General features: G+C 61.2%; 4 protein-coding genes across 4 annotated transcripts; all 4 read left to right on the top strand.

The window, feature by feature from the left end:
* The first annotated feature begins 714 nt into the window (after positions 1–714).
* On the top strand, positions 715–7,542 carry LOC132319701 (serine/threonine-protein kinase pim-1-like). Its single transcript, XM_059831017.1, has 7 exons — positions 715–721; positions 2,410–2,466; positions 5,089–5,234; positions 5,318–5,368; positions 5,600–5,966; positions 6,628–6,804; positions 7,087–7,542. The coding sequence occupies exons 1-7, from the start codon at positions 715–717 to the stop codon at positions 7,191–7,193; spliced, it is 912 nt and encodes a 303-aa protein (XP_059687000.1). The 3' UTR covers positions 7,194–7,542.
* Positions 7,509–8,750, top strand: LOC132319702 (serine/threonine-protein kinase pim-1-like; the record flags this gene model as incomplete). The annotated part of the gene is given in 5 exon segments (XM_059831018.1): positions 7,509–7,599; positions 7,695–7,801; positions 7,893–7,943; positions 8,174–8,286; positions 8,288–8,750. Coding segments are annotated over 5 exon segments (615 nt in total), but the record flags the coding sequence as incomplete, so codon positions are not given.
* A 2,118-nt stretch (positions 8,751–10,868) lies between these two features.
* LOC132319703 (serine/threonine-protein kinase pim-1-like) lies at positions 10,869–21,801 on the top strand. Its single transcript, XM_059831019.1, has 8 exons — positions 10,869–10,924; positions 15,516–15,572; positions 18,841–18,971; positions 19,375–19,481; positions 19,565–19,615; positions 19,846–20,212; positions 20,874–21,050; positions 21,333–21,801. The coding sequence occupies exons 1-8, from the start codon at positions 10,869–10,871 to the stop codon at positions 21,488–21,490; spliced, it is 1,104 nt and encodes a 367-aa protein (XP_059687002.1). The 3' UTR covers positions 21,491–21,801.
* On the top strand, positions 21,758–22,994 carry LOC132319704 (serine/threonine-protein kinase pim-1-like; the record flags this gene model as incomplete). Its single annotated transcript, XM_059831020.1, is given in 5 exon segments — positions 21,758–21,845; positions 21,941–22,047; positions 22,139–22,189; positions 22,420–22,532; positions 22,534–22,994. Coding segments are annotated over 5 exon segments (612 nt in total), but the record flags the coding sequence as incomplete, so codon positions are not given.
* Positions 22,995–23,154: the final 160 nt, after the last annotated feature.

A 23,154-nucleotide genomic window follows, 5' to 3' on the forward strand; every position in this document is an offset into this window, starting at 1 on the left:
TCCTGTCCAGCCTGTTACACCCTCAGTTAGTTACGCCTCCTGGTTCTACCCCTTAATTAACTCTTGGTTAATACTTTTCTTTCTTCATCTGAAAGTTACAGTTCTCTTTGAATTCACTAGGCATGCTCAGAGAGTAGGGGGCTTAATTGGGTTGGGGCTGTTCTAGCTAGGAGGTGTGTTTTTTAGTATTAAAATGAGATTATAATGAGACAAGTTAACTCTAGGGCACTATTTTGGCAGTCTATTCTACTTTCTACGACTCGTCCTTGTGCTCATCATTCTTGCTAGTTAGCAGAGAGTCAGTGGAGACAGTCTTTATCTCTAATATGTCTAAGTACCAGGTGCAGTTGTTACCAAGTATCTTCTCCACAGTCGTCTTTCTTACTTTTAACCCTTGTTTCTCACGATGCCCTGTAACGTTCCCCCCTTTTCTTTCCCTTAAGCAAATTCTTTGGCTTTTAAAAGTGGTTCGTTGTGTTTCATCATTACTTTTAGTGTCCATACTTGCCCAATAATTTCCTTTAGTTTACACCAAAGGATAAGATTTACTATTGTTAATGTTGTCATGGCGATTAGTAACACCAATATCGGGTGGGTCATTATGTTTAAGACTTTGGTAGCTGACGGGGAATAACCCCTAAACACATCCCACCCATTGTGCTCTCCCTCTGACTTCACTCGTTCCACTCCTTGGTGTATTTCCTCTGTATCACGATGGACAGTAATGAAAGTCTTTTTTCCACTTTCTTGAACTTTGTTTTAACAACCTTTTAAAATTGTCCTGATGCAATAGTTTTCTTACTAGAGTGAGATTCATTCCAATAGGGGTGGGCTGTATATCCTGAATCAACGTATAATTAAACTGTGGCAATTGAGAAGTAGTAACAGGAGCCGTGTAGTTAAAATCACATCCTGTAAGACTAACCAAGTTGCAAATGCAAATATTGGAATGGTTGCTCATGTCCACCATTTGATCATCTACTTGTACAAAATCACATTGAGATCTCAGACAAACACATCCCATACCCCTGTAAATGATGATGGTTCTTAGGGTCTCGTTGGGATGCACCTCCAAGTGACAAACATTTTGTTCAGTGTCAAGACAAATATCTTGCCCTTTGATGGTGTTTCCTTCACAAAGAAATCCTTGCTGGTCTCGTAGGATACAGGCCTCGACATCAATAGTTTGCCACTTATTCCCGTTTGTCATAGCCCATACCCTGTGTCCGAGGGGATAAAGTACAGTTCCGTGGTAGTTTAATCCTAGTGCAACAATCGGGTATATGTTATACACTAAAGCTTTGTATAGTGTTAGTAGAAAAGCTGTAGCTGTGTTGTTAGGAGGGTCAAAGGTAAAATTAACCAAATGCCACCACGCTTGGAATCTCCTTTCAAATTCCGTTGCGTTATTCCAAATGACCTTTCGGATTTCTTTTGGTAGGATTCCGTCTTCACCTTCCCTAATGATTGCAGCTGCTATTGTCTGTAAGCATAATTGAGCTTGGATACAGCTGAGTGCTGTAGAAACATTAGTCTTGAGCCACGTCTAATGCCGTGGGATGCGGGGCCGTGCTGTGTACCGGGGGATGGCGAGGACTTGTTTTCCAGAGATGGTTTTTCAGGGTGGGGTGGCTGTGAAGAGTTACCCGAATGGAGGTAGTAACTCAGGATCCCTGTCTCACGTCCAGAGCTTGTCAAATTAGCGATGAGCATTCAGCTGGTAGCTCCTCTCCGAGGTGATGCTCCCCATGTAGTGCCTGCAGCCCTTGGGCTCCCTGTCCCATTCCACAGGGAGCGGAGCCGAGGGACTGACATGTGGTGACTCCTGTCAGGCCACGTAGGAAGTAGTTGATTAAGCTGGGATTTGGCCCCGAGTCAAACCGTGTACCGTACCAGAGGCTGCTTCGCCGTAGCGTTGGCTACAAGCCTGAGAGAGAGTGTGGGGTTCAAACCCTCAGGTGTGTTGTGGAGGAGTCCCAGCATTGCTGGCTAGAGTCTTTCCCTGTCCCACAGGGCTCGGAAGTGTGAATTCCCAAACCTGGAAATGCCCCTTGATGGAGAAGAGAATGAATGTCAGTGTACGAGGCAGGGGGACTGAGACACGTGGTCACTCAGGGTGAATCGGTGGTGTAGAAAAGAGCAGACCTCAAATCCCAGCTCAGGCTGGAGAGAGCTTGAGAGTTTAAACAAGGCTTCTCTTTGCTCCTGCAAAGAACCAATCTTCAGCTGAATGTGGCACTTTGGATCTAAGGCTTTGAAGGCAGAAGGTTATTGAAGTTGCTTTTGGTCTGTATTCAGCTCCTGACAGCAGGCAAGAAGTGTGACCCCGGTCTAGGCTGAGGAGGTGATTCGTGGGTGCTCTGGGGCTTTTTGCATTGTCTTCTTTTTTGTTTTATCCTCTTCCTGCAGCATTCAACCTGTCTATGGAGCACAGCATCCTCCGCTGGATCCCCGGCTCACCAAGAAGTAAGTGTTTATCTCCCGGAGACACAGGCCACGCGGCTTTGCAGGTGTTTGGCTCAGTCCTGCAGTAGGTGGAAGTCTCCAGCATCCTCTGGCACCGTGATGTTCCAGCGGAGAAGGGCAGAAGTGGTGCGCAGTGCTGTCTTGAGCTCTGCGAAAGCTTTCGGGGAAAGCTTATCTGCTGGTGCCCTTCGTGGCCAGAAATCCGTATTGTACCAGCCACAGCAAAGGAGACAGGCGTATTTCTTAGCAATGGTGACTGAGCCCTCTGCTCCCCTTCGGAGGCGGAAGAATGAAAGGAAGGGGAGGTAAAGCTGCCCGGCAGCTGCGAGGCTGCAGAATGGCAGCCCCCTTCCTGGCAGAAAAAGGCAGAGCTGATCTGAACTGCCTCCTTGTCTCTGTCTCGTGCTGTGTAGCAGTGAAGGTTGCCCCTTTTCTGTGAGGCTTCAGGTGGTGGACTTTGACTCCTGTAGCTTAAGGGTCAAAGCAAAGGCTCCTGCTGAGCCTGAGAAAAGAACCAGGCTGGTCTGTCTGCTGGGAGCCATCGCAGCTGTAGCGGGAGCGTCCAGGAGCTCAGAGCGGCTCCGTCTCACCTCTGCCATGCCTCTTCCCAGGTCGCAAGACTTTTTTTGGGTGTTCATGTACCAGTTTTCTCTAGGGTGGAGGGAGGCAGAGCTGGAGGAATTACCCGTCTCTGAGCTGGGAGGCCTGGCAGCTGCCCCCGCTGCCGCGTCTTTCCATGTTTCCTTGCCACGTGCAAATCTCAGTTTGCAGCTGAGTTTTGGTTTTCTTCACGGGTGTCTTGGCTGGGGCTGGGGAGGGGGGAGCCGGCCCGGGCTGTCCGCGCTGCCGAGTCTTTACACGTAACCAAGTGTGGGTTTTTTGGGTGTTCATGTACCAGTTTTCTCTAGGGTGGAGGGAGGCAGAGCTGGAGGAATTATCCGTCTCTGAGCTGGGAGGCCTGGCACCTGCCTGCGCTGCCGAGTCTTTACACGTAACCAAGTGTGTAGCCGGCGGGGTGTTTTTGTTACTATGGTCCAGGGGGATTCAGAAGTCCTATTTTTTTAATGCGGTTTTCAATAAAAGCGAAGCACTTGATGTGATGGAGACATGCCTTCATTGCGGGGCGGGAGGAGGGATGCTGCGAGCGCGCTGGGTGCTGGTGCCCACCCCGTGGCTCCCTTGGGGACCGCCGGTTCGTCTCCGCCCGAGACGAAGTCCACAGGGCCCCCCCAAAGGCTTGCCGAGCGGCGGTCACCAGGACCAGCCTGCCGCAAGCCCTGAGCTCCAGCAAAGCAGCAAAAGGGGGATTTTCGCGTGGCTGTGGGGAGGAAGAGGCGCTCCGGGACTCCCCCCCGCCCCGGCCGCGGGGATGCGGCGGCGACGGCCCCGAGGGCCCGATCCCGGGCTGGCGGCCGGGCCGGGCCGAGCGTCCCGTATCCCCGCGACGCCGCGCGGGTGGGTTCTATTCCCCCCCTCCGCGCGCTTAACGACCACCCGGGCGTTCTGTCCGAGCCCTGGCAACCGGGGGACGCGGTGGGACTCCCGCTGGGCACGGCCAGGCGAGCGGACGGCCGAGCGCAGCGGCGGACGCTAGCAGCGGCTCTCCACGTCCCTCTCCCCCTTCTTCTCGCCCCCCACGCCCCCCCAAGCCGCCGAGACGGATCCCCCAGCCCCCCCGGCGCCTCGGGCGCCTTCTCCTGCCCGCCACGGCGTGGCCCGCCGCGGCCTCGCCTCTGCGCGGCTCTCCCCCTATTGGCTGTGGCGGCGCTGGGCGGCCCGGCGCGGTTGGGCCTGGCGTGGCAGCGCCGCCCCTTGGCTCTCCCCGGCCCGCCCCCGGCCCCCGCTCCTCCCGGGGCCGGCTGGGGGCCGCCGCGCCAGACGGGAGCCCGGCAGCGCGCGGAGCAGCCGCGCCGCCGCCGCTGCCTCCCCGCCCCGCTGCCGCTGCCGCTGCCGCCGCCGCCAGGCTCCGGGCTGCCCCGCCCGAGCTTCGCCGCTCGGCAGCCCGACCGCCGGAACCGAGCCACCGGTGCCCGCTCCGGCGAGGGAGGGGCCGGCCCCGGCCCCGGCCCCGGCCCCGAAAGCGGGCGAGGGAGCCGGGGTGCTGCTCTCGCGACGGGACTCGCGGGCCCGTCTAGGTTCCGGGAGCGGCGGGGAGCTGCACAGCGCTCAGCTCCGACCCGGTAAGGGAGACGGGGCCCGGTTCGGTCGGGGGACGGTTCGGTCGGGGCCCGGTTCGGTCGGGGCCCGGTTCGGTTGGGGGACGGTCGGGGCCCGGTTCGGTCGGGGCCCGGTTCGGTCGGGGCCCAGTTCCGTTGGGGGACGGTTGGGGGCCCGGTTCGGTTGGGGGCCCGGTTCGGTTGGGGGACGGTTGGGGTTCGGTTGGGGCCCGGTTCGGTCGGGGGACGGTTGGGAGACGGTTGGGGGCCCGGTTCGGTTGGGGGCCGGTTGGGAGACGGTTGGGGCCCGGTTCGGTTGGGGGCCCGGTTCGGCTGCGGGACCATTGGGGGCCCCGGTTCGGTTGGGGGCCCCGGTTCGGTTGGGGGCCCCGGTTCGGTTGGGGGCCCCGGTTCGGTTGGGGCCCCGGTTCGGTTGGGGCCCCGGTTCGGTTGGGGGACGGTTGGGGCCCCGGGCGGAGCGCTGACGGCTGTGTCTCACCCACAGCAAAGGAGAAGGAGCCGCTGGAGCAGCTGTACGAGGTGGGCCCGCTGCTGGGGAGCGGTGGCTTCGGCTCGGTTTATTCCGGTATCCGCCTCTCCGACAGCACACCGGTAAGTGGTGGGGACAGTGGCGGAGGAGGGGGAGGCGGCGGTGCGGGCGGCGTGCTCAGCCCGCCGCTCCCCTTGGCTTGCAGGTGGCCATCAAGCACGTGGCACGGGAGCACATCTCCGAGTGGGGCGAGCTGGTGAGTGACCCGGGGGCACCGGGAGAAACCGGGGCATCCCGGGCGGGGATGAGGCGAGGCCCGGGAGGGCGGAAACCGGGGCACCGGGGGACGCGGAGCTTCCCCTTGGGCGGGGGAGATGCCCCGGCACTGGTGGGGTCGGACAGGGGTGTGCTGGAGCATCCCAGGCAGGGGATACCGGACACACGGCGCAGCGTGAGCTGCACTGACAGTCTCATGGTTCCCCCGCAGCCCTGCGGCACCCGTGTGCCGATGGAGATCATGCTGATGGCCACGGTGGGCTCCGGCTGCAGCAACATCATCCAGCTGCTGGACTGGTTTGAGCTGCCAGACAGCTTCGTGCTGGTGCTGGAGCGTCCGGAGCTGTCGCAGGACCTCTTCGATTTCATCTCGGAGAGGGGGTCCTTGTCGGAGGAGCTGGCGCGAGGCCTTTTCCGGCAGGTGCTGGAGGCTGTGCGGCACTGCCACAGCTGCGGGGTCCTGCACCGCGACATCAAGGCTGAGAACACCATCCTTGATCTCGCCACCGGTGAGCTCAAGCTCATCGACTTCGGCTGCGGCACCTTCCTCAAGGACACGGTGTACACCCAGTTTAAAGGTGAGCCCACACCTGGGGGGATGCTCCCGGTACCGGGCATTGCACGGCCCAGCCTGGCTGGGCACCGGCGGTTCCCCCGTTTGCTGGGGGGGTGTGTGTGGAATTACTGATTCCGCCAGCTGCCAAGTTGCTTTTTGGCGCGGGGCGGACGTTGTGAAATGGGAGCTGGCTCCAGACCCTGCCGACAGCCTCCGCCACCCACCCTGCCCCGGGCTGGGGCTGGGGGGAGCCAGCCCGACCAAAACAAACCCCCGTGGGGGTAGCAGAGGAGGGGGTTGCAAAGCCCGTGCGCCGGCCGGTTTGCTTTGCAGGCATGGAAGGGCTTGGGCTGCTCCGCTGCCCTTGTTTCCCTTGGCTTTCTTGTTGGTTTTGGCCAAGGCTGGGGGGGGAAAGGCGTGGTTTTTCCCCACCCGTGGGTTTTCTTTGCATGTAAGGGTCGGGCCTTCCCCGGGCCCGTGCTGCCCTCTTCCGGCACCGGCGGCTTTTTTTTACACCCCAAAGTTTGTAAACAAGAGTCACGTGCCGGCGAGGGGGCGGCGGGTCACACCGTGTGTCCCCCCCGCCATCGCCATCGGTGCAGCCCCCGCATCCCCAGGGATGCTCGGGCAAGGATCCGGGAGCGGGCAGCATCCGCCTGACGAGTTGCGCCTGTATTCCGTAGGAACGCGGGTGTACAGTCCGCCGGAGTGGGTCCGCTACCGCCGCTACCACGGCCGTTCGGCGACGATCTGGTCCCTGGGCGTCCTGCTCTATGACATGGTCTGCGGGGACATCCCCTTCAAGCAGGACGAGGACATCATCCGGGGCCAGCTCTTCTTCCGGCGGCGGGTCTCTCTGGGTGGGTACCCGGCTTCGTGACAGGGGGGGATGACGGCTTTTGGGAGATGGCACCGGGCACACGACCATCCCACTCTGACGGCTATGGAGGAGGTTGATCTCCCACGGTTAGCTGGAGGAGGTGGCACATGTCCTGCTCTCCTCCAAAACGGATAGTCGATGATTGGGAGGTTTGGGTGCAAGCTCCGAGCACACCCAGCATGGCCGGGGCACTGCGGACGCTGGTACGAGGTGGCCAAGAGCCTTCTCCGACTGACCGGCGGTTTCTGGTTTCTCTCCCCAGAGTGCCAACACCTCATCAGGTGGTGCCTGACCATGCGCCCTGCAGACAGGCCTTCGCTGGAAGACCTTTTCAACCACCCGTGGCTGCAGGGCATCCACCTGCCCTAGGAGAGTGCAGAGATCCAGCTGCCCAGATGGATCCAGGAGCCTGGCAAATAAAAGCTCCATGCGTCTCCTGGCTGTAAGAAGCAAAGACCACCAGGCTTCTTCCTCGTGACCGGAGCGCTGAGCGGGGATCATCAGATGGGAACACCTTCATCTTCTCCTGGAGCTGGCCTGGAGCCCCCATCTTCCAGGCGCTGGTGGCCACCACCTAACCCGCCTGTCCTGGACTCCCATCTGAACGACCCTGTCTCATCTGCTGCTTTGCCAGTAGACTTTTTTGGTTGGTTCTGTTTTGGGGGCTCCCAACCATCTTCCTGACCTGCTGATTTCGGGACCACGAAAATTAACTCGCTGGCCCATCTACGTTCTGGGACCGGCGGGGAACTGCACACCGCTAAACTACAACCAGGTAACGGAGATGCGGTCCGGTTTCGCGTGGTCCGGTTCGGTTGGGGGATGGTTGGGGCCCCGGGCGGAGCGCTGACGGCCGCGTCTTGCCCGCAGCGAAGGAGAAGGAGCCGCTGGAGCAGCTGTACGAGGTGGGCCCGCTGCTGGGGAGCGGCGGCTTCGGCTCGGTTTACTCCGGTATCCGCCTCTCCGACAGCACACGGGTAAGTGGCGGGGACGGCGGCGGGGCGGCGGAGGAGGGGGAGGCGGCGGTGCGGGCGGCGTGCTCAGCCCGCCGCTCCCCTTGGCTTGCAGGTGGCCATCAAGCACGTGGCACGGGAGCGCATCTCCGAGTGGGGCGAGCTGGTGAGTGACGCGGGGGCACCGGGAGAAACCGGGGCATCCCGGGCGGGGATAAGGCGAGGCCCGGGAGGGCGGAAACTGGGGCACCGGGGGACGCGGAGCTTCCCCTTGGGCGGGGGGATGCCCAGGCACCGGTAGGGTTGGGCAAGGGTGCACTGGAGCATCCCAGGCAGGGGATACCGGACCCCCGGCGCAGTGTGAGCTGCACTGACAGTCTCATGGTCCCCCCGCAGCCCTGTGGCACCCGTGTGCCGATGGAGATCGTGCTGCTGACCACGGTGGGCTCCGGCTGCAGCAACGTCATCCAGCTGCTGGAATGGTTTGAGCTGCCAGACAGCCTCGTGCTGGCACTGCCACAGCTGCGGGGTCCTGCACCGTGACATCAAGGATGAGAACATCATCCTCGACCTCGCCACCGGTGAGCTCAAGCTCTTCGACTTCGGCTGCGGCACCTTCCTCAAGGACACGGTCTACACCCAGTTTGACGGTGAGCCCACACCTGGGGGGATGCTCCCGGTACCGGGCATTGCACGGCCCAGCCTGGCTGGGCACCGGCTGTTCCCCCGTTTGCTGGGCGGGGGTGTGTGTGTGTGTAATTAATTATTTTGTTTGTTTGTTTTTGTTTTGGTTCTCCTTTGGTGGCACCCAACCATCTTCCTGAGCTTCTGATTTCGGGACGACGAGAGGATCGGAGACCTCACCACGAGAAGAGCTTCAACGGGGGGGAAAAGTGACTGTGGGGGGAGGGCAGGTACAGAAATGGTTTTTTTTTTTATGCTGTTGTCAATAAAACCAAACCACTTGATGTGATGGAGACATCCCTTCATTGCGGGGCGGGAGGAGGGATGCTGCGAGCGCGCTGGGTGCTGGTGACCACCCCATGGCTCCCTTGGGGACCGCCGGTTTGTCTCCACCCGAGACGAAGTCCAAAGGTCCCTCCCAGAGGCTTGCCGAGCGGTGTTAACCAGGACCAGCCTGCTGCAAGCACCGCGGGGAAGGCTGGATCTGGCCCTTGGCGGGCTGTTTCCAGTGCTGACTGCTCCTGGCAGGTCCCCTGGGAGAGATCAAAGGGGTGTGGAGCCCTTTTCCTTTCCATTCCTCCCCAGGCTGGTGCGGAGCATGTGCTGGGGATGGCAGTTGGATTTCAGTCCTTTCCCCCACCCTCCGGTGGGTTTTCTCTCTTTTTGGGGAGAGGAGCAGGATGTGGGCAGAGCAGAGGCAAGGAGCCATCTTCCCTTGCCAGGGCGGAGGGGTCACTCTCCTGTTTTTCTGGCTGTGTGTTTTCAAACCAAGTCTTTGATAAAGCCAATACACGAAGCCCGAGAAGATGATGTGTGAATTGCCGTGGAAAAGCGGGAGGGAAAGCTCCTCCAAGGAGGTTCTATCCCTCACGGTTGAGAGGGAACAAACCCTGCTTGTCGCACCCTGTAGCCCACAGGTTTTTTGACCTCTGGGTGGAAGGAGCGGCGTTGCCACCCTGGATGGACCAGCTCCTTTCTGGAGACTTTGCTAGTCCAACACAGCACCGCCTGACCAGGAGGGTAGTGCTCTCCCTGCAGCTGGGTACCTCAAAATGCTCTCTTTGTGCCAGCTCTTAAGTTTCCTTTCTCCGCTTCAGCTTTGGGATGGGAAAAGGAACGGACTCTTCTCTCTTGGCTTTCGTTCTCATTCAGAATCGAAAGCTGCCGCAGATCCTGGGCTCGCTGCCGCAGATCCTGGGCTCGCTGCCGCAGATCCTGGTCTCGCTGCCATGGCCTTGGGCTCGCTCTGCCCCCTGAAATGTCTCCCTGTCCCTCGAGAGCAGCTGATGGGGAGGGAAAGAGCAAGAGCAGGTTGGCTCAGGGCAAAGCACCCGGGTGCCAGGCCAGGCCCTGTGGCGAGGCGCCAGCGACAAGCCTGTGCCGCCCTCTGCCGTCAGCCCTGTCCTCCCCAAACAGGCCGGTTTTGCAGAAATACGCCTGCTTTTTAATTCTCCTGCCCTTTTTTGAGTGCTCCCGACCCTCCCGCCTCCTGAAAGGCTCTCCCCAAGTACTTGACAGGAGCCATGATCCCGCCGAGCCGGGACCTGTGTGTCCAGCCAAGCCAGGAGGCTGAGCTGGGGGGGATAATGATCCCTTTTCCCATGTCCCCAAGGCCCGAGACACCCCGAGAGACGCTCAGCTCCCCTCCTGCCGTCGCCCTTTGCAAACAGGGGAAACTGAGGCGCCTCCTGAGGAACTGACTCAGGTGAGGCACGGCCGTGCCGGCGGCCTGGCCGTGAGAGGCGGCTGCTGCTTCACCAGGGGCCATCGCACGTTTCCCCCAGGAGCGGGAGGTCGCCACGTCCCCACAGCCCAGGGAAGCCGCTAACAGCAGGACCCGTCCCGCTCTTCCCTCACCCGGCGCCATTGAGGCCCGGCGGCTGCCGGCCATGCCAGTGGCGGGGTTTCTCCTCAGGGCGTGAGAGGGATGGCAGCGCACCGGGGGCTGGCAGGGCCCCGTGTCGCCTGGGAAGTTTGTGGGTTTTGGACATCTGTGGGGGTTTTTTTCCAGTTTATCCCCGTTTACTCAGGGGGTGACCGACTGCGCCTCACGGCTTGCCCCGTAATGGCGGCTCCTCCCTCACCCCAGTTGTCCTTATGAGGGGACCCCCACGGCCCCGCCTCCGGCCCTGCAGCCCCCGCCTCCTCATGGGACGTCCCTCCCCCTCCCCCTCGCGATTGGCCGATCTGCCCCGCCTTGCCCGGAGCGGCCAATGGCGGCTGTCTCTGCGGCCGGAGGCAAGATGGCGCCGGCGGGGGCTGCGGGCGGGCGGCGGTGAGGCGGCCTGCGGGGGGCCGCCGCCTTCCTCCGCGCTCCGCCGCTGCGCCGCGGGGCCGGCCGGCCGGTGGGCTCGCTCGCTCGCTCGCTGGCTGGCCGGCCGGGCCCGCCCTTCCCCTCCCCTCCGCCATGGCGGCCGAGAGCGGCAGGCAGTTCTGGAAGCGGAGCGCCAAGCTACCGGGCAGGTGAGCGCGGGCCCGGCCGGTAGCGGCCCCCCCTGCCCCCCGGGCAAGGGGTGCACGGGCCGCAGTCCCCCTCCTCAGCTGGGGGCTGTTGGGTAGGGGGGCTGGAGCAGCCCCTGTGCCTTGGGAAGGGGCTGTCGGGGCCCCCCCCCCGGCTGTGGGGCTGGGGGCTGCGGGGTACCCCCCTGCAAGGGTGGGGGATACCAGGGGTCTCTACCTCGGCTGTGGGGCAGGGGAGCTGGCCGGGGAGCCCGGGGTTCCCCCCTGCAATAGGGGGGCTGCCAGGGGCCCCCCAGGCTGTGGGGCCGGGGAATTTTGCTGGCGGCAGTCCCCCTGTGGAAGGGACAAGGGTAGCTGCAGGCTTGGCCCCTCATCTGTAGGGCAGGGCAGGCCGTGTGGGGGCTGCGGGGCCCCCTGTGTGCATCCTGCGCCCCAGGGGCAGCAGGGTGGAGGGGGTGAGGGCCTTGGAGGCCCCCCCGGGGTGGCCTCGGAGCCAGGGCTGTACTGTCCTCCTTTCCACAGGTCTTGAAGAAAGCTCTTCCCTTCCCGAAGCCTTTCGAGGTGTTGCCTTGGGTGGCAGCAGCTCTGTCCCAAACAGGTGCCCCTGCCAACGCACGTGTCCCCCTGTTATCCTCTGCTGTGCGGGGCGTCACTCCTGGCCCACCTCTGCTCAATCGGAGGGACTGTGAGGGCTCTCGGTGTGCCCCTCCCCTGCTTTGGTTCCTCTGGCTGGGCTGTCCCAGTTCCTGTCGAGGCACCCACGCTCACCCGGGGATGGGAGAAACAAGTGCAATGTCTGATTTGAGCCGTGTTTAGGAAGAAGCAGCTGGTGGTGATGAAGGAGATGCTCCCTACAAGGCCCTGGGAGCAAGGCTTGCATGGGGAGAGGGTGCCCACCTCTCTGGGGAGGCTTTCAGAAGTGTTGTTCCCATCTGGTGCTCCTCCCGTTTGCTCTCATTTGCCTTCTCTGAACCCTGCCCTTCCCTTCCTGGTGTGTGGACGCAGTCTGCAATGCTTAGTTGGCTTTAAATCCTGCTAGGCCAGTTAAATCTCCCTTCCTAATGTGCTTTCACTCAGTCTTTGTCGTTGCGCCGGCTCCCTCAGGTTGGTGTGACAATCCAGGTGTGTGGCGAGCAAAGGGAAAGCAATGAGCACTACGTGTTCTTCCTCTTCTGCTCATGGGGGAAGCAAATGCTGTGCTGTCCCTGGGTCCTTTTGTCTCCCGATGGCTCCCATCTCTTACCCGGAGGTCACAGCCGTGCTTCCAGCCCGTGGTCTTAGACAGCATCTCTCTTGTGCAGTGGGTGACTTCAAGCTGCAGCTTGGAAAGCTCAAACCAGGTGAAGCGGTCTGGGAGGCAGCCGGTCCTGCCTAGACATTACACTCCAACGTCAAGGTTTTGGCCAAGTTCTTCCCTGCTCCTAACTGGCTGCTTGGCAACTATCCTGCTGTCCAGGAGCCTTGTTAGCACCTCTAAATACCCTGCATGCCGGTCCTGTCCAGGGACGGTTCCTGACAGGTCTTGGGCAACGCAGCCACGAAAGGTGGAGGTGGGATGTGCTGCGTCCATGGTCAGTAGACGTGAAGCTCCCTTCCTTCTTTTTTGTCTGAGTTTTGAGAGATCTTCCCGTACAGATTCTTGGCTCTCTCCTTTCTTTGCCCTGACAAGCTGGCAGAGGGAGGCTTTGTGAAGATTTGGAGATGGTGTTAGCTTCCTTTTCCATGAGACTTTGTGCATTTGGTCACTTAGTTGTATTAGCTTTGAGTCGGTGCTTTTTCCCTGTAGATTTAAGGTGGCAGAACTCGTAAATGTTGTTTCATGTTTCCAATACTCCCCCGTGGTTTTTGCATTGGGCATTTTCGCCCCAGTAATTTTCTAGGGATGCATTGGCAGGTTGGTCTAGCGTGTTCCCCTGCACGATGGGTTGTTTATTTCCTGCTCTTTAGAGAGATGGGCAGTCAGGCTCCGGGGTGGTGTGGTGTGTGTGTATTTAAATGCGGTTTTAAAAGGGAAGAAATAGTCTGCTAGGAATAAATATGTTCTGTGTCCGAAGTGGCACCGAGGTTTCCTGGCTATGCTTTCTGCTGCAGTGTCAATAACCCACACCCTGCGATGATCTCCTTGTGAGCGGTGTAACGCAGATACCACAGCTGTTGTACCAGACACAGAACATACGGGTAACAAGAAATACCTGTCCCAAAGAGCTTAAACTGAGACAGGACAGGGGACTCGTCCAGTCAGCTTGGGAGCGCAGCATCAGCTTAGGTCTCGGCTCCTGACTCAGTGGTGCGTTTGCTGAGCTGCTGAGAGTTAGTGCCTGCCCTGAGCATGCAAAAGTGAGGTGAAGACAGCTTCAGACAGGGAGTTAAGCTCGGAGAGAGCAGATTCATCTAGCCGAGCTGCATCAAGGAAAACCAGACAAGAGTGAGTAAATAAAGTTACTGAGCATCACCTGGTGGTACCACTGCCCTGCCTCAATTTTCTCAGCTGTCAAAGTAGGATGTGGTAATGCACCTTTGTGTGGAGCTGTAGGATCTGCTGGGAGTGAGCTACAGGGACGTGAGCTAAGGGAGCGGGATCAGACACTACGGCACGAACTTGCTGTCTGGCAGCTGTGCGTGTGCTTGTGTATCTTCAAGTCACCATTTGCGCTCCTCCTGTCCAGCCTGTGACACCCTCTGCACAGGTGGATAGGGCAGAGAGTCGGCAAAGATGGGACAAACACGGGGCGAACCCGCTTCGTGCAGCGGTCGGAGCTCACCACTGCAGGATGGTGGTGTTCAGCGCTGCCTCTGTAACCTGCTGGAGATGGGACTGTCCTCTTCAGCTGCTCGTGTGGGAGCACAGGCTGATGAGCTGTGCAATTAGATCAGCTTGGGATGCTTTGTTTCAGGGCGCCTGGGTTCACATTCTTCAAAAAGAACTACTTGGGAGGTGGGACCCTCTGCAGTTGTATCAGCCGTTAGCCGGTGAAGGCATCGGCCGATTGCTTCAGAGCCCCAGGAAAGGGTTTCTTCACCCAGAGCTGGCTGCCACATCCCCTCCTCTGTGTCCGACACACGTCGTTCATTTGGCTTGTGACCTTCAGGCCTTTGCACGTGAATCAAAGCAGTCACCGTTGGCAGCACGTGGATCCCTGCGCGGAGAGGAGCAGCGTTGTGACTGCTGTCACGAGACGGTGCGAGCTTGGTGCTGGGTATGGCAGAGGCTCTGCCAGGTCCTCTTCTGCAAGGAGCTGCCATGAGTCATTGGGAAGCAGCGCTGATCTGGAGGGGTTGTTTTTCTTACTCCTGATAATCTGCTTGCTATGCCCACCCACGGGGGTGCCTCTGCTTAATAGCTGTCCTGACTCCTAGATGCTAATTAGTCAGCAAACTCTTTCCTAGGCTTGATCGCTGGTGGGTAAACACAGTGAGCCTTTTCAGCGTTTCCAGCCACGAGGGACGGGCGCTGCAGCAGCGAGCCCACCCCTCGCTGGGCTTCACCACCAGGATCTCTCTGTGCTGTGGTTGTTTCCAGCCTCTCTCCTGGATCTCTGCATCTCTCCCCTGGCAGCTGGGCCTGTTGCTGCTGCCTCCTGAGCATCAACTGCTTCCCAGCACGCTTTCCAGCTGCGTCAGGCTGCTGTCCCCCTCCTACATGGCTGGGCTCTGCTCGTTTTACTGCCGGGCACCATCTGCGGCTCCTGGAAAGCAGGCCAGCTCTATTGACCCAAGAGGAGCCCGTCCCTTGTGTGCCAGCTCCGAATGGGCCCTTGTCTCCGCCGTGGGATGGCGAGGACTTGTTTTCCAGAGATGGTTTTTCAGGGTGGGGTGGCTGTGAAGAGTTACCCGAATGGAGGTAGTAACTCAGGATCCCTGTCTCGCGTCCAGAGCTTGTCAAATTAGCGATGAGCATTCAGCTGGTAGCTCCTCTCCGAGGTGATGCTCCCCATGTAGTGCCTGCAGCCCTTGGGCTCCCTGTCCCATTCCACAGGGAGCGGAGCCGAGGGACTGACATGTGGTGACTCCTGTCAGGCCACGTAGGAAGTAGTTGATTAAGCTGGGATTTGGCCCCGAGTCAAACCGTGTACCGTACCAGAGGCTGCTTCGCCGTAGCGTTGGCTACAAGCCTGAGAGAGAGTGTGGGGTTCAAACCCTCAGGTGTGTTGTGGAGGAGCCCCAGTGTTGCTGGCTAGAGTCTTTCCCTGTCCCGCAGGGCTCGGAAGTGTGAATTCCCAAACCTGGAAATGCCCCTTGATGGAGAAGAGAATGAATGTCAGTGTACGAGGCAGGGGGACTGAGACACGTGGTCACTCAGGGTGAATCGGTGGTGTAGAAAAGAGCAGACCTCAAATCCCAGCTCAGGCTGGAGAGAGCTTGAGAGTTTAAACAAGGCTTCTCTTTGCTCCTGCAAAGAACCAATCTTCAGCTGAATGTGGCACTTTGGATCTAAGGCTTTGAAGGCAGAAGGTTATTGAAGTTGCTTTTGGTCTGTATTCAGCTCCTGAGAGCAGGCAAGAAGTGTGACCCCGGTCTAGGCTGAGGAGGTGATTCGTGGGTGCTCTGTGGCTTTTTGCATTGTCTTCTTTTTTGTTTTATCCTCTTCCTGCAGCATTCAACCTGTCTATGGAGCACAGCATCCTCCGCTGGATCCCTGGCTCACCAAGAAGTAAGTGTTTATCTCCCGGAGACACAGGCCACGCGGCTTTGCAGGTGTTTGGCTCAGTCCTGCAGTAGGTGGAAGTCTCCAGCATCCTCTGGCACCGTGATGTTCCAGCGGAGAAGGGCAGAAGTGGTGCGCAGTGCTGTCTTGAGCTCTGCGAAAGCTTTCGGGGAAAGCTTATCTGCTGGTGCCCTTCGTGGCCAGAAATCCGTATTGTACCAGCCACAGCAAAGGAGACAGGCGTATTTCTTAGCAATGGTGACTGAGCCCTCTGCTCCCCTTCGGAGGCGGAAGAATGAAAGGAAGGGGAGGTAAAGCTGCCCGGCAGCTGCGAGGCTGCAGAATGGCAGCCCCCTTCCTGGCAGAAAAAGGCAGAGCTGATCTGAACTGCCTCCTTGTCTCTGTCTCGTGCTGTGTAGCAGTGAAGGTTGCCCCTTTTCTGTGAGGCTTCAGGTGGTGGACTTTGACGCCTGTAGCTTACGGGTCAATGCAGAGGCTGCTGCTGAGCCTGAGAAAAGAACCAGGCTGGTCTGTCTGCTGGGAGCCATCGCAGCTGTAGCGGGAGCGTCCAGGAGCTCGGAGCGGCTCCGTCTAACCTCTGCCATGCCTCTTCCCAGGTCGCAAGACTTTTTTTGGGTGTTCATGTACCAGTTTTCTCTAGGGTGGAGGGAGGCAGAGCTGGAGGAATTACCCGTCTCTCCCCTTTGCCCTTCTGAGCTGGGAGGCCTGGCACCTGTCCGCGCTGCCGAGTCTTTACACGTAACCAAGTGTGTAGCCGGCGGGGTTTTTTGTTACTATTGTCCAGGGGAATTCAGAAGTGTTATTTTTTTAATGCGGTTTTCAAGAAAAACAATCCACTTGATGTGATGGAGATATGCCTTTATTGCGGGGTGGGAGGAGGGATGCTGCGAGCATTCCTTTCAGTGTTCCTCCCCACCACTGAAGGGATTGCAGAAAACACCACCTGTGCACCCGATCCCTCAATCAGTCTCCCCCGCGCCTTAAAGTCCTTCTTCATCCCTTTCACGCTTCTTTGCTCTGTCTCCTCGCTGCCAACCTGCAAAACTACCAGTGGGTAGTAATCGGTGGCCGTACCAGACTGGGGAGTTTCCTCGTGACCTCTCTCACCCGGGCCCCAGGGAGGCAGCAGACTTCCCCGTGGGTTGGGTCTGGCCGGCATATTGGGCCCTCTGTTCCCCTCAGGAGGGAATCACCTACAACAACCACCCTCCTTTTTGTCTTGGTAGAGGTGGTTGTGATGCGTGGGGCAGGCTGTCTCGCCCTAGGCAGCCCCGCAGATGGACTTTCGTCCATGTCCTCGTTAGCCTGGCCCTCAAGTTCCAGAGCCCCGTATCTGTTATGTAGGGGCAGCTGAGAAGGTGAGGGTGAGGGAGGCCGGGAGGGGATTCGCCTGCTGCCCCGAGCAGGGACCTTTTTCCATTCCCCTTCGCCTCCTAGGTCCCCTCCTTCTGCCTGGCGGCAAGAGGGTAAGGGGTCCTCTGCTTCTCGTGGAGCCTCCGTCCTCTGCCTTTGCCTCAGGGACGGTAGGGCATGGCTCCACCAGTCTATCTCCCTCTCGCACTCCCTGATACTCCTCAGCCTCTCCACCTCCTCCTTCAGCTCTGCCACCAGGCTGAGCAGATCGTTCACCTGGTCGCACCGCACACAGGCGTTGTCTCTCCGGTCCTCCGGCGCCAGCGACAGGCTCAGGCACTCCTGGCAGCCAGAGGCCTGGACAGCCACGTGCCTCCGTGTGCTTACCCGTCTCTCCCCTTTGCCCTTCTGAGCTGGGAGGCCTGGCAGCTGTCCGCGCTGCCGCGTCTTTCCATGTTTCCTTGCCACGTGCAAATCTCAGTTTGCAGCTGAGTTTTGGTTTTCTTCACGGGTGTCTTGGCTGGGGCTGGGGAGGGGGGAGCCGGCCCGGGCTGTCCGCGCTGCCGAGTCTTTACACGTAACCAAGTGTGGTTTTTTTGGGTGTTCATGTACCAGTTTTCTCTAGGGTGGAGGGAGGCAGAGCTGGAGGAATTATCCGTCTCTCCCCTTTGCCCTTCTGAGCTGGGAGGCCTGGCACCTGTCCGCGCTGCCGAGTCTTTACACGTAACCAAGTGTGGTTTTTTTGGGTGTTAATGTACCAGTTTTCTCTAGGGTGGAGGGAGGCAGAGCTGGAGGAATTATCCGTCTCTGAGCTGGGAGGCCTGGCACCTGCCCGCGCTGCCGCGTCTTTACACGTAACCAAGTGTGTAGCCGGCGGGGTGTTTTTGTTACTATGGTCCAGGGGGATTCAGAAGTCCTATTTTTTTAATGCGGTTTTCAATAAAAGCGAAGCACTTGATGTGATGGAGACATGCCTTCATTGCGGGGCGGGAGGAGGGATGCTGCGAGCGCGCTGGGTGCTGGTGCCCACCCCGTGGCTCCCTTGGGGACCGCCGGTTCGTCTCCGCCTGAGACGAAGTCCACAGGGCCCCCCCAAAGGCTTGCCGAGCGGCGGTCACCAGGACCAGCCTGCCGCAAGCCCTGAGCTCCAGCAAAGCAGCAAAAGGGGGATTTTCGCGTGGCTGTGGGGAGGAAGAGGCGCTCCGGGACTCCCCCCCGCCCCGGCCGCGGGGATGCGGCGGCGACGGCCCCGAGGGCCCGATCCCGGGCTGGCGGCCGGGCCGGGCCGAGCGTCCCGTATCCCCGCGACGCCGCGCGGGTGGGTTCTATTCCCCCCCTCCGCGCGCTTAACGACCACCCGGGCGTTCTGTCCGAGCCCTGGCAACCGGGGGACGCGGTGGGACTCCCGCTGGGCACGGCCAGGCGAGCGGACGGCCGAGCGCAGCGGCGGACGCTAGCAGCGGCTCTCCACGTCCCTCTCCCCCTTCTTCTCGCCCCCCACGCCCCCCCAAGCCGCCGAGACGGATCCCCCAGCCCCCCCGGCGCCTCGGGCGCCTTCTCCTGCCCGCCACGGCGTGGCCCGCCGCGGCCTCGCCTCTGCGCGGCTCTCCCCCTATTGGCTGTGGCGGCGCTGGGCGGCCCGGCGCGGTTGGGCCTGGCGTGGCAGCGCCGCCCCTTGGCTCTCCCCGGCCCGCCCCCGGCCCCCGCTCCTCCCGGGGCCGGCTGGGGGCCGCCGCGCCAGACGGGAGCCCGGCAGCGCGCGGAGCAGCCGCGCCGCCGCCGCTGCCTCCCCGCCCCGCTGCCGCTGCCGCTGCCGCCAGGCTCCGGGCTGCCCCGCCCGAGCTTCGCCGCTCGGCAGCCCGACCGCCGGAACCGAGCCACCGGTGCCCGCTCCGGCGAGGGAGGGGCCGGCCCCGGCCCCGGCCCCGAAAGCGGGCGAGGGAGCCGGGGTGCTGCTCTCGCGACGGGACTCGCGGGCCCGTCTAGGTTCCGGGAGCGGCGGGGAGCTGCACAGCGCTCAGCTCCGACCCGGTAAGGGAGACGGGGGACGGTTGGGTCGGGGGACGGTTCGGTCGGGGCCCAGTTCGGTTGGGGGACGGTTGGGGCCCGGTTCGGTCGGGGCCCAGTTCCGTTGGGGGACGGTTGGGGGCCCGGTTCGGTTGGGGCCTGGTTCGGTCGGGGCCCGGTTGGGAGACGGTCGGGGCCCGGTTGGGAGACGGTCGGGGGACGGTTGGGAGACGGCTGGGGGCCCGGTTCGGCTGGGGGACGGTCGGGGCCCGGTTCGGTTGGGGCCCCGGTTCGGTTGGGGCCCCAGTTTGGTTGGGGGCAGGTTCGGTTGAGGGACGGTTGGAGCCCGGTTCGGTTGGGGCCCTGGTTCGGTTGGGGGACGGTCGGGGCCCCGGGCGGAGCGCTGACGGCCACGTCTTGCCCACAGCGAAGGAGAAGGAGCCGCTGGAGCAGCTGTACGAGGTGGGCCCGCTGCTGGGGAGCGGTGGCTTCGGCTCGGTTTATTCCGGTATCCGCCTCTCCGACAGCACACCGGTAAGTGGTGGGGACAGCGGCGGAGGAGGGGGAGGCGGCGGTGCGGGCGGCGTGCTCAGCCCGCCGCTCCCCTTGGCTTGCAGGTGGCCATCAAGCACGTGGCACGGGAGCACATCTCCGAGTGGGGCGAGCTGGTGAGTGACCCAGGGCCACCGGGAGAAACCGGGGCATCCCGGGCGGGGATGAGGCGAGGCCCGGGAGGGCGGAAACCGGGGCACCGGGGGACGCGGAGCTTCCCCTTGGGCGGGGGGATGCCCCGGCACTGGTGGGGTCGGACAGGGGTGCGCTGGAGCATCCCAGGCAGGGGATACCGGACCCCCAGCACAGTGTGAGCTGCACTGACAGTCTCATGGTTCCCCCGCAGCCCTGCGGCACCCGTGTGCCGATGGAGATCGTGCTGATGACCACGGTGGGCTCCGGCTGCAGTAACATCATCCAGCTGCTGGACTGTTTCGAGCTGCCAGACAGCTTCGTGCTGGTGCTGGAGCGTCCGGAGCTGTCGCAGGACCTCTTCGATTTCATCTCGGAGAGGGGGTCCTTGTCGGAGGAGCTGGCGCGAGGCCTTTTCCGGCAGGTGCTGGAGGCTGTGCGGCACTGCCACAGCTGCGGGGTCCTGCACCGCGACATCAAGGCTGAGAACATCATCCTTGACCTCGCCACCGGTGAGCTCAAGCTCATCGACTTTGGCTGCGGCACCTTCCTCAAGGACACGGTGTACACCCAGTTTAAAGGTGAGCCCACACCTGGGGGGATGCTCCCGGTACCGGGCATTGCACGGCCCAGCCTGGCTGGGCACCGGCGGTTCCCCCGTTTGCTGGGGGGGTGTGTGTGGAATTACTGATTCCGCCAGCTGCCAAGTTGCTTTTTGGCGCGGGGCGGATGTGGTGAAACGGGAGCCGGCTCCAGACCCTGCCAACAGCCTCCGCCACCCACCCTGCCCCGGGCTGGGGCTGGGGGGAGCCAGCCCGACCAAAACAAACCCCCGTGGGGGTAGCAGAGGAGGGGGTTGCAAAGCCCGTGGGCCGGCCGGTTTGCTTTGCAGGCATGGAAGGGCTTGGGCTGCTCCGCTGCCCTTGTTTGCCTTGGCTTTCTTGTTGGTTTTGGCCAAGGCTGGGGGGGGAAAGGCGTGGTTTTTCCCCACCCGTGGGTTTTCTTTGCATGTAAGGGTTGGGCCTTCCCCGGGCCCGTGCTGCCCTCTTCCGGCACCGGGGGCTTTTTTTTACACCCCAAAGTTTGTCAACAAGAGTCACGTGCTGGCAAGGGGGCGGCGGGTCACACCGTGTGTGTCCCCCTCCATCGCCATCGGTGCAGCCCCCGCATCCCCAGGGATGCTCGGGCAAGGATCTGGGAGCGGGCAGCATCCACCTGACGAGTTGCGCCTGTATTCCGTAGGAACGCGGGTGTACAGTCCGCCGGAGTGGGTCCGCTACCGCCGCTACCACGGCCGTTCGGCGACGATCTGGTCCCTGGGCGTCCTGCTCTATGACATGGTCTGCGGGGACATCCCCTTCAAGCAGGACGAGGACATCATCCGGGGCCAGCTCTTCTTCCGGCGGCGGGTCTCTCTGGGTGGGTACCCGGCTTCGTGACAGGGGGGGATGACGGCTTTTGGGAGATGGCACCGGGCACACGACCATCCCACTCTTATGGTTATGGAGGAGGTTGATCTCCCACGGTTAGCTGGAGGAGGTGGCACATGTCCTGCTCTCCTCCAAAACGGATAGTCGATGATTAGGAGGTTTGGGTGCAAGCTCCGAACACACCCAGCATGGCCGGGGCACTGCGGACGCTGGTACGAGGTGGCCAAGAGCCTTCTCCAACTGACCGGCGGTTTCTGGTTTCTCTCCCCAGAGTGCCAACACCTCATCAGGTGGTGCCTGACCATGCGCCCTGCAGACAGGCCTTCGCTGGAAGACCTTTTCAACCACCCGTGGCTGCAGGGCATCCACCTGCCCCAGGAGAGTGCGAAGATCCAGCTGCACAGTTTGATCCAGGAGCCTGGCAAATAAAAGCTCCATGCGTCTCCTGGCTGTAAGAAGCAAAGACCACCAGGCTTCTTCCTCGTGACCGGAGCGCTGAGCGGGGATCATCAGATGGGAACACCTTCATCTTCTCCTGGAGCTGGCCTGGAGCCCCCATCTTCCAGGCGCTGGTGGCCACCACCTAACCCGCCTGTCCTGGACTCCCATCTGAACGACCCTGTCTCATCTGCTGCTTTGCCAGTAGATTTGGTTGGTTGGTTCTGTTTTGGGGGCTCCCAACCATCTTCCTGACCTGCTGATTTCGGGACCGCAAAAATTAACTCGCTGGCCCATCTACGTTCTGGGACCGGCGGGGAACTGCACACCGCTAAACTACAACCCGGTAAGGGAGACGCGGCCCGGTTTCGCGTGGTCCGGTTCGGTTGGGGGATGGTTGGGGCCCCGGGCGGAGCGCTGACGGCTGTGTCTCGCCCGCAGCGAAGGAGAAGGAGCCGCTGGAGCAGCTGTACGAGGTGGGCCCGCTGCTGGGGAGCGGCGGCTTCGGCTCGGTTTACTCCGGTATCCGCCTCTCCGACAGCACACCGGTAAGTGGTGGGGACGGCGGCGGGGCGGCGGAGGAGGGGGAGGCGGCGGTGCGGGCGGCGTGCTCAGCCCGCCGCTCCCCTTGGCTTGCAGGTGGCCATCAAGCACGTGGCACGGGAGCGCATCTCCGAGTGGGGCGAGCTGGTGAGTGACCCGGGGGCACCGGGAGAAACCGGGGCATCCCGGGCGGGGATAAGGCGAGGCCCGGGAGGGCGGAAACCGGGGCACTGGGGGACGCGGAGCTTCCCCTTGGGCGGGGGGATGCCCCGGCACCGGTGGGGTCGGACAGGGGTGCACTGGAGCATCCCAGGCAGGGGATACCGGACACACGGCGCAGCGTGAGCTGCACTGACAGTCTCATGGTCCCCCCGCAGCCCTGCGGCACCCGTGTGCCGATGGAGATCGTGCTGATGACCACGGTGGGCTCTGGCTGCAGCAACGTCATCCAGCTGCTGGAATGGTTTGAGCTGCCAGACAGCTTCGTGCTGGCACTGCCACAGCTGCGGGGTCCTGCACCGTGACATCAAGGATGAGAACATGATCCTCGAACTCACCACCGCTGATCTCAAGCTCTTCGACTTCGGCTGCGGCACCTTCCTCAAGGACACGGTCTACACCCAGTTTGACGGTGAGCCCACACCTGGGGGGATGTTCCTGGTACCGGGCATTGCACGGCCCAGCCTGGCTGGGCACCAGCTGCTCCCCCGTTTGCTGGGGGTGTGTGGGGGTGTGTGTAATTAATTATTTTGTTTGTTTGTTTTTGTTTTGGTTCTCCTTTGGTGGCACCCAACCATCTTCCTGACCTTCTGATTTCGGGACGACGAGAGGATCGGAGACCTCACCACGAGAAGAGCTTCAACGGGGGGGAAAAGTGACTGTGGGGGGAGGGCGGTACAGAAATGTTATTTTTTTTATGCTGTTGTCAATAAAACCAAACCACTTGATGTGATGGAGACATCCCTTCATTGCGGGGCGGGAGGAGGGATGCTGCGAGCGCGCTGGGTGCTGGTGACCACCCCATGGCTCCCTTGGGGACCGCCGGTTTGTCTCCACCCGAGACTAAGTCCAAAGGTCCCACCCAGAGGCTTGCCGAGCGGTGTTAACCAGGA

The sequence above is a fragment of the Gavia stellata genome, chromosome 30 (assembly GCF_030936135.1).
Source record: "Gavia stellata isolate bGavSte3 chromosome 30, bGavSte3.hap2, whole genome shotgun sequence".
Lineage (NCBI taxonomy): Eukaryota > Metazoa > Chordata > Aves > Gaviiformes > Gaviidae > Gavia > Gavia stellata.

Bases quoted from the DNA above. Each gene is read 5' to 3' on its own strand.
- LOC132319701 (XM_059831017.1), top strand. The intron at 5,967-6,627 runs GTGAGCCCACAC...TGTATTCCGTAG, and splicing joins GGTGTACACCCAGTTTAAAG to GAACGCGGGTGTACAGTCCG. The intron at 6,805-7,086 runs GTGGGTACCCGG...TTCTCTCCCCAG, and splicing joins CCGGCGGCGGGTCTCTCTGG to AGTGCCAACACCTCATCAGG.
- LOC132319703 (XM_059831019.1), top strand. From the start codon at position 10,869: ATGGCGGCCGAGAGCGGCAGGCAGTTCTGGAAGCGGAGCGCCAAGCTA. The intron at 10,925-15,515 runs GTGAGCGCGGGC...CTCTTCCTGCAG, and splicing joins AGCGCCAAGCTACCGGGCAG to CATTCAACCTGTCTATGGAG. The intron at 21,051-21,332 runs GTGGGTACCCGG...TTCTCTCCCCAG, and splicing joins CCGGCGGCGGGTCTCTCTGG to AGTGCCAACACCTCATCAGG.